At 26.6% G+C, this 9,364-nt stretch overlaps 1 protein-coding gene across 3 annotated transcripts; it reads right to left on the reverse strand.

Moving 5' to 3' along the window:
* Nucleotides 1–5,145: 5,145 nt before the first annotated feature.
* LOC101491363 (protein MHF1 homolog) lies at nt 5,146–7,602 on the reverse strand. 3 transcript variants are annotated; one of them, XM_027334525.2, is made up of 4 exons: nt 7,410–7,602; nt 7,230–7,301; nt 6,963–7,043; nt 5,146–5,330 (listed from the first exon to the last, which is right to left on the reverse strand). In XM_027334525.2, exons 1-4 carry the CDS (start codon nt 7,585–7,587, stop codon nt 5,284–5,286), a joined length of 378 nt encoding a protein of 125 aa, XP_027190326.1. In that variant the 5' UTR covers nt 7,588–7,602; the 3' UTR covers nt 5,146–5,283. The 3 variants fall into 3 exon arrangements, with proteins under 3 accessions (XP_027190326.1, XP_073224506.1, XP_004501752.2); XM_004501695.4 differs by lacking the exon at nt 5,146–5,330 and adding an exon at nt 6,507–6,840; XM_073368405.1 differs by lacking the exons at nt 5,146–5,330; nt 6,963–7,043 and adding an exon at nt 6,441–6,840.
* Nucleotides 7,603–9,364: the final 1,762 nt, after the last annotated feature.

Consider the following 9,364-nt stretch of genomic DNA (forward strand, 5'->3'; position numbering starts at 1 on the left):
TAGGCCACGAATTGAATTAGCCGGATTTAAAAATGATGGGACTATGAGAATAAATCTTTTACGAAGTACTACTATTGTCTTGGCTTTTTATAAAATGAGTTTATGGTGGGTTTAAATGGGAGTTACAAAGTCAGGAATCATTTAAATGAGTATGTATATACTCTCTTGAATCTATTCGGTCTTAAATATATAGAAATAAATAAATTATATTTGACAATTTTAAATAAAGACAAAATTATTTAGTTCTATTATATTTAATACTATAAATTTTATAATATTATTTAATTAAGATAAGTTTTATTTTTTAATAATGTATGAAACAAAATCCTATATCAATGACAATTTAGAAAATACAATGACTTTTTTTTTTTAATTAATTTGAAAAAATTAAACTATTACTTTTAAAGAGTGCAAACTTTTTTTGTTTATAAAGGACCAGGAATGCAGGGTGAAATTGATCTTATAAGTTTAAGAGATGAAGTTCAAATTCTTTTAAAATCAATTGTAAAATTATTTATAATATCACTTCAATTATTAACTAAAAATATTATATAAATTTATCTAGTGAATCAAACCAACATTACAAGTGTAATTTGTTCGAGAGATAAAGTAAGAAGGAAAAAAATAAATAAAAGGGTGTATATAAAGATAAAAAGGTGAAAAATATAAATAATTTTAAATATAGTTTGGTACTACCTTCAAACTCAATTATAAACAAAATAATTAATATATATTAAGAATTATGATTAAATTTTGTTTTGATGCAATCTAAAAAAATAAGTATATTTTCTATGTCTAAATTACATCCGCGGTCCCTTAACTTAATTTTAGTTAATGTTTTAATTTTAATTTTTTTTTCTTTTTAATTTGGTCATTTATTTTAATTTTAAGTGATAATTTAATATTTTATATTTTAAAATGTCAATAATGTTATTTTTTTTTTACAAAAATTCAAAAAATTAATCAAAATTTTCAAACAAAACCCATAAAATTAATAATTATCTTCAATATAATTCAAAATTCATCCAATGCATAACTCAAATAAACTAATATTTTCACCGCCAACAACATCAAATAAATAATAAAAATATGAGTTTATTTAAAGATTTAAGTTATAAATTTGATTAAATTTACATTTTATTGAAGATAATAATAAATTTTATGGATTTTGTTTGAACATTTGGATGATTTTTATTAAAAAAAAGGACAATATTGCTGACATTTTAAAATATTAAATATCAAATTGTCACTTAAAATTAAAATAAAAAATTAACTTAAAAAAAAGATAAAAGACTAAAACGTTAACTAAAATTAAATTAAAGAACTGCGAATGTAATTTAACATTTTCTAAACTATCTCTATTATTTATTTATTTCTATATGAAAACTTGTTATATTTATTTTATTAATACCGGTATTAAATAGGATAAAATTAGTTAAAATTTAATTTATCAATTGTGATTCTTTTGAGAGTAATTTCTTTTTTAAAAAAAACTTTATTTGAAACCAATCACAGCCCAGTCTTAAACGAGGAAACTGCCGATGCAGATGTAGAAGCAGAAGCACAAGATGGAAACACAGTTCCATTTTGATGGATCCGCGAGGACAAGCCACGTGAAGAGGAGAGTAGTAGATAATGAAATCAAACTAATCAATCATTTCCATTCTAGTGGTCCCCGCTAAGGAGGTGGAACACTTCAACTATTTATTTATCTATTTCTTCAACTATTTATTTATCTATTTCTTTGTGTTGTTTATTGCAATTATTCCTTATAATAATAATAACAATATATTTATAATTTTTAAACAACAATTCTACACTTAATTTTTTTTTAATAGTATCATCAATATATCATATCAATAATACCATTCTCTTTATATATTTTATATGTCGATGAAGTGTGTGGATGTCTACGACACTTTTCATAGTAATGATGTACCTGGATGGACTAGTTGGATTGTTGCGGAAAGGAACCGGCGCCACAATGCCACATACCGAGTTAGGCAGAGTATTTCATAAGTAACTCTATTAGTTGTATTAATAATGTGACATGTTTCTTTAAAATAATAATATTAATGTGGCATGTCTCCTAATTCATTAAGTAGTTATGCCGTGTTCCTGTTTAAAAATTATAGTTAAAATGGACAAATAGGTATCGATGAGCAAAATGGGTTGATAGATTATGAATTTCAACCATAAACAAAGATCCCAAAACCTAGTAAAAAAAAAAAAAACAAACTAATAGTAATTGTTTTTTAGAAAGAAAAAAAATGGATAACTGAATAATGACAAGGATTGAGAGGTGAGAAGGGGTAAACACGTTTTGAAATTGAAACCAAAGCATCAGCGACCTGCAATCCTTTTGTAACTATGTCTCGGAAAGATTATTGACATTTTGACTACTTACACTTTATTGTCTTTTACGCTTTTCTTTACCTTTTTACTTTATAAAAATAAAAAAATCCATACGGACTTGGTCTTATTTACAATGTTTTTAATTTATTTACCTTTGCAAATTATACTGCAATTTATATATTTCAAAAAAATATTTACCCTTAAAATAACTCCATATCAAATGGCTAGTTGGTAAATTAATATGTATTTAGATTATATATATGCGCACGCTTAGTTCTTAGCTGTCATATTTTGAAACATTTAATATAATTAATTAAAGTTATAATAGGTTTATTCAATAAGTTAAAGTAAAACTTACATTTAACTGTGATATATTGAATGGATTATAAACAAAACAGAGGTATTTAATATAATTATGATAGATAGGAATAAGAATGCAAGGTGCCAAAAGTGTACAGAACCCGTCTTGTTCAGGCCAACATGCCTTTTCCATGTGTCTGTCTTTCTGTTCTTCTGCGATTGAGTGTATCTGTGTATGATCATACTGCAGTACGTGCTGCACTGTTTCACATTTCAAGATTCTTTAGAACACCTTGAGTTGCGCGCAATACCATCACAAAATATCAAAATTTTCCCGCCCCTGTCCATTCCAGTCAGAGAAACTTCCACTACGTGCCAAAACAGATTCAAAGTCTCCAATAAGTTCTTCTTAATCTATACATTTTTTATCACAATAAATGAAAGTCGTTTAAGTTTTTTTTTTTAATTTATATATATATATAAATGCAATAATAAAAAAAGAGAAATATTATTTTGATAAATTAAGTATTTTATTATTTATCAATATAAAATATTTTTGTTAAATATTATTAAATAATTTATTACATCATCCTATAATTATATGATTATTTTAAAATTGATTGTATGATATAGAAAATTGATAATTTTTATTAAATGTTATTGTAAAAATGTCTTAAAATGACACAATAACCGTTAAATACTCACATTGATTTCCAAATAAAATACAATTTCTTAAGGAGTCTTTTTGCTTTTTGATCAGAGGCATATGTATTTCCATCCCATAATACAGGCCTATGTCATGCCCATGTTTCTTTAAATAAATAAGACTCAAACCTTTCTTGAGTTTTTCTCCATATTTTTAACACATCTTTAAATTGTTTAGTATCAAGGTATATTTTAACCAAAAACCACCTTTAGATTGGCCCATTCATACACATATTGGAAGGGTGAACTTTCAAACTTTTTTAAAAGACTATTTAGTGAATAGGTAGGGTAACAGATCATCAAAAATCATTGATTCAGTAACTTTTATTTTTATTTTTATTTTTTTTATGTAATTTAACCATACTATGTTACATCAACTTTTAATATATTTAATTGTATTATTATAAAATAAAATTTAAATAGATTTTAATATCAAATTAAGTTCTCTAAAATATCAGGTTAGATATCAAAATAGAATGTCATCTCATTGACTTATAATTAACTCGTTAATTTATCTATTTAATAAGAAATATTCTTTTAAGTAGCTTAAGAAGTCTTATATACTTTTAATTATAAGTTTTAAAAAAAAAAACAAAACAAAAACATATAAGGTTTTCTAAAAGGTAAAAACCAAATCTAAAAATAAATTTATTAAAGTTATTAAAAGTATAGGCCTTACTTTTTTTTGTCATTAGGCTATATTTAAGTCTTGTAAAATCTAACTCAACATAGTCTACTTTAAACCGCCACCTTATCTTTGCTAAAAAGACATTTTATTACCATATTAAATATTTATATTGGTCACAACTTATGGTTACAAAACAAGCTTGAAACTTTATTATAAAGCAAAATATGTGTCTCTATAAACTATGTTTGAACTTTATTTCTATTTAAAGTTGCACTTTGATTTTTCTCAATACTCTCCATATTGCCAATTTTTAGTGTTTGGTGTGTGATTATAAACGGAATACTATCACCTTTATTGCAACATCCAATACTCTTAATATATAAATCGAAAGCAGATAGATTTACCATCAAAATTCTAAAATAGTATAAAAACCTATCATACATTTATTGTTGTGTTTCTCACCTCAATTGCCATAGTCTATAGTCACCTTAATCGAGGGATTTGAGCTCCATTCACTCTAAGCACTCGTTGACATTTTCATTGTGTTGAACGTAATGGAGTGTATTTCACGTTTTAATTGTGATTCATCTAAAAATCAAGTTATTCTTATATGGTCTCCAAATTAAACATACAATATTTAAGCACGCATACAAAAGAGACATTTTTTAAATATCACGAAAAAATAAAATCAACTTATTTATTTATTTATTATTATTAGAAAAAAATATCTCTTTTTATGTGTTTAAAACTTTGCATTTAGCCGTGTAACCATATAAGATTTACTCTCTACAATCTCCTTAATTGCAAAAAGTGATTATATTTAGACACCGTTAACTTTTCAATACCCATTTAATAGATCATTTTCTCATATCCTATAATATCACTAACATATCACACAAACTCTATCTCTCAATGATACTTTTATCATGTTGGATGTGAGAGAGTGGATTTAGTTCCGCATCATTCAAATATACGACTCAAGTAGTTCTTATAAAACTTAGATAATCCCTGACAAGTTAATGATGTGAGTTTGATTTAGGTTATCTTTCTTTGCAAATCTTTAAGCCCCAACTTCAAAGGCAGATAGTGAGCATAATTTGGCAATTCAAATAATTTATAGGACATGCTAGTTGGAGAAGATGGACAATGTAGTCAAGATCTATGAAAGTTTTTTTGGATTTTGATTTTTTTTTCCTTCTAGTTTTTGATGTTTTGTTTGATACAAGACTAGACACTTGTTTGGTTTAACGTTCAATTTACAAATATCGTGTCTCAACATTGTATTTGTTGTAATTTCAAGTTAGAAATTCAAGCTTCTCTTCCGTTATGTGGCCATGTTTACCTGATCACCAAATCATAGTAAGTCAATAATTTTAATAAAACCTCAATTTAAAGCTTCTTAGAGGTCATATGTGTCATTGCAAGTTTCTCAAAATCCATACAATGGCTAAGATTACTGAATTGATTTGTTTTAGTTTATGTTTAGTGTTTGTTTGGTCACCAATAAGCTAGCTTATAGCTTATGGAATTAGCTTATAAGTCTCTTTAATCAAACTAAATGTGTTTGGTTAACAAGTTTTTTACACTAACTTATAGCTTTTTGTTTAGATGCTATTTTAACTAGCATTTGATCTTATAGCTTTTTTATATTTTCTCATTTATAACTTTATTATTTACATTTTATTACTATTTTATCCTTACGTAAAATAAAACAACTATCCCACTAACTATCCACTTTCATGTTGGACATTTCTTCTTCTTTGCCACTCTCTCATTTTTTTTCTTTCTTTTAGAGTCGGTGGATACTTAAATGATTATATTGTAGAAGATTGATCATGTCCAATAATACAAAATAACACTATCTAACAAAATATAAGAAACTAAAGAATTACATCAGAATCAAGTAAGTAAAAAAAAAACAATACAATTATTAATTTTACAATTGGGAAATAACTCGCTAAATGTTACTAGTAGAAATTATCTCAGCAAAAGATTTTGATACTACTGTTTCTTATGTTAGGAATGATGAGCCTTACATATGAAAAAAAATCAGATACAATTTATTTTTCTGAAATTTTTTTTATGGTTTTTAAAAATAAAATATATACATTTACATTTTTTTAAATTAAATAATCATACATTCTAATGTCATCTTACAATTACAACAACTAAATTTATCAAACATTTTATTTTCATTAATTAATTTTACAGCAATAAATTATCATCTTTAAGCTAGCATTTCAATCATCAACTAATTTTTCAGTTATTAACTGACTTGTAATTTAGTTTTATCAAACAGACTTGTAGTCTATGTCATAATAGCGTATACTATTAATAGAGCCAGTGTTGTCTTTTTGTCAATTTGACGCTGTTATACATTTGGTTGTGCCCAGTATTAATGGATCTCTAAGCTGTTGACAAAGAAAAAAAGTTAGAAGACCAGTCCACACTCTCACTTTTAGACCCGAGTCAGGGAATTCTGTCATTAAACTTCTAAGTTACAAGCACACAAAAAATATAAGCATTGCAAAAAAAAATTTTGAACTCGAATATATTTATACAAGTATATAAGGCACACTTCCTTGCCTCGCATAGGCTACAACACCCTTTAGCAGTGGTTAGTTTTAAGCTCCAAGGGAACCATAAAGATGGAGTAATAATAGATATCAAAACAGCTAACAAGTCCAAGAAAAGTGGCTGATTTCTAATCATAGCAATATATATACGCTAAATGGTTGTTTTATCATTCTTCTTAACCTCTTTCTTTCGCTTCCTCTCATATTGACGATCTTTAACTTTTAAATCATTAGAAAAGGTCCTCAACAAGCCAGATAGATGTTCATTTCGATGCGCTGAACCAATATATATATACAATTAATTTCGTAATTAAAAATACATATAAACGATATAATTAATAACAGAGCCAATGCCAAAACATTATTAAAAAAAAAAAAGCAAATATGACGATACTAACCGCATAGTATGACATCTTCCATATTTACAGATTTACGATTTGCATGCTGTGCGAAGAGTTGAAGATCCTTAGCTAACCGTTCTACTCGCCGAAATATTGATTCAATCTCATTATTTAACTCAACATTATGAACAAACCGAAACTATACTTAACTAATTCATCAAATTGTAAATATAAGCTTTGTAAGGGAAATTATTTCATACACGTTGTAATCATAGGAATGTCAATTTAAAGTACCAGAAGAAAAATTATAAGTGTATAACTTACCGGTGTACTTGAAGGCCAAATCAGCTACGCAAGCGACCACGACTTTTGATACTTCCATGCCGTTTTTGCTCACTGCGAATCGTAAACGAGGATTAGAAACTTGAATCATCCACAATTTCTCCGTACAGAAATGAAGGGAAAAAATCAAGAAAAGTAAGAGTGAGACGAATTGAATTGAACCTTGAGATTCGGCGATAGAAATTGCGGAGAGTCTGAATCTGTCTCGTAAGAGCTTCATTTCCAAATCGTTTTCAACTTCGCTGCTTCCACTTCCACCCACCGCTTCCATTTCCTTTTCCTGGTTTTCAGATCTAATGGAGGGAAAATCAAATCTCGCTATAAAAATGTTAACCTCCATGGGCCAAATTTCTTATATGGCCGGTCCATCACAACATTTTAACCCGATTCAAGTACGGGCTTTTCTCGTATTAATAATTGAGGTACTATTGGCACCTCCTTTTATGTTAGTACACGTTACAAAGTTTCTTCAGTTTTTCATAAATTTTTCTTGTTAATGTTTCTATCTACTCTCTCCGTCACACGCTACAAATTCATTTTGACAATCACAAATTAAGAAATATAGTTATTGTATAAAAAACAATTTATGAAGTATCTTATAAAATTCTTCATTCCAAATTATAAATAAAATTAGGGCAATGATATGTATACATCTCATATATAAAGACATTCATTTGACACGTTTATCATTGGTGATGGTTGATGGTGGTCAACTAACGCCAGAGTTTCGAGGTTCTATAGTAGTTAGAATTGAAGTTCTAATGACTCACAGTGATCAACGATGGAGCTCTTACGGTCCTTAATGGTCGGAGCTTGAGTTCAAATGACCCACAATAATCAATGATAAACTCTAATGGTCTTAAGATAGTCGACCGCCTCCCACCACAATTGATATTATTAATTTATAAATAAATAATTTTTAAAATATAAAACAAATAATTTTTATATATTAAAACTTTTTTTGAGTGCCTCCCCCGTATGTGAAATGTCCACCAAAAATTACTCAAAAAGTTATCTTGACATTTTTAGAAAAAGTAGTTGACTTTGTTTACTGTCGTCAAAATAATAGAAAAAACAATTTTTTCTTATAGGAACTTGTTTCTTGAAAATAACAGAATTATTGAAAAATGAAATTTCAATTAGTTTAAGGATATTTGATGAATAATAGTATTGAATTAAGTAAAATTATTTAAGTTTTTCTTATATTTAAAACAAAATATTTTGAGACTTTTACTTATAATTGAATTGGAGGAAAAAATAATAGAATAATAGCATAATAAATATTAAAGGCACGATATGTATAAACCTTAATAATGGGGGAGCTGAGGAATATTTATTAACTTTTTGTATAAACTATTCATATACATAAATATTTTATGGGTATTGTCGTTTAATATAAAATAATTAATAAAAAAGAAGAATATACAAAATAAAGGATATGACCAATTAATAAGAACATCTCTAACAGTGAACTCAATATGAGTTTATTAAATAAGGTCTATCATACCGCATTATTCATTTTTTACTCCAACGATAAACTCAAGGTTCATTAAATAAGATCCACTACTAATATATTCATTATTATATGTAAATTAATGATAAAAAAACAGTAACCACAATGAATAGAGAGTTTACGGGCAGTAACGAACTCAGCTCTTACGGGCAGTAACAGACTCACAACTCTTACGGTTACAGTTCTTACCATTAGGTATTCGAGACATTGACAAATCTTCTATACATTATAATAAAGTAAACTTGATAATTTGGCAAGTTTGACACGTGTCAGCTAGTAGAGTGTTATGAAAATATAGTTTCTATTAATAGAAATAATAACTCATTGTGCAAATTTTTGTTTTTACAATAAAAGTAAAGTTTCATTTCATCACGACTTTATACAGGCGTCTGTTGAAAAGTTAATGACCAATTAAAAAAATAAAAATAATGAATTAAAAATAAAATACAATACACCACAACTTGACAGTTGAGAATTTAGTGGTCAATTAAAAAATAAAAAATAAATTGTTTTTTAAACACGACTTTATCAACCACAAATTCAACTTAATTTAATTAAAAAATTATTTTATATTCTTTTTTTATTTTTTTTATTTTACTAATTC

The sequence above is a fragment of the Cicer arietinum genome, chromosome 5 (assembly GCF_000331145.2).
Source record: "Cicer arietinum cultivar CDC Frontier isolate Library 1 chromosome 5, Cicar.CDCFrontier_v2.0, whole genome shotgun sequence".
In the NCBI taxonomy this organism is placed as follows: Eukaryota; Viridiplantae; Streptophyta; class Magnoliopsida; order Fabales; family Fabaceae; genus Cicer; species Cicer arietinum.

Excerpts from the sequence above, each read along its gene's own strand:
- LOC101491363 (XM_004501695.4), bottom strand. The coding sequence starts at position 7,587 with ATGGAGGTTAACATTTTTATAGCGAGATTTGATTTTCCCTCCATTAGA. Across the intron at positions 7,044-7,229 it reads TTTGGCCTTCAAGTACACCG|AACGGTTAGCTAAGGATCTT; the intron begins GTAAGTTATACA and ends TTCGGCGAGTAG. Across the intron at positions 6,841-6,962 it reads GGAAGATGTCATACTATGCG|CGCATCGAAATGAACATCTA; the intron begins GTTAGTATCGTC and ends ATATTGGTTCAG.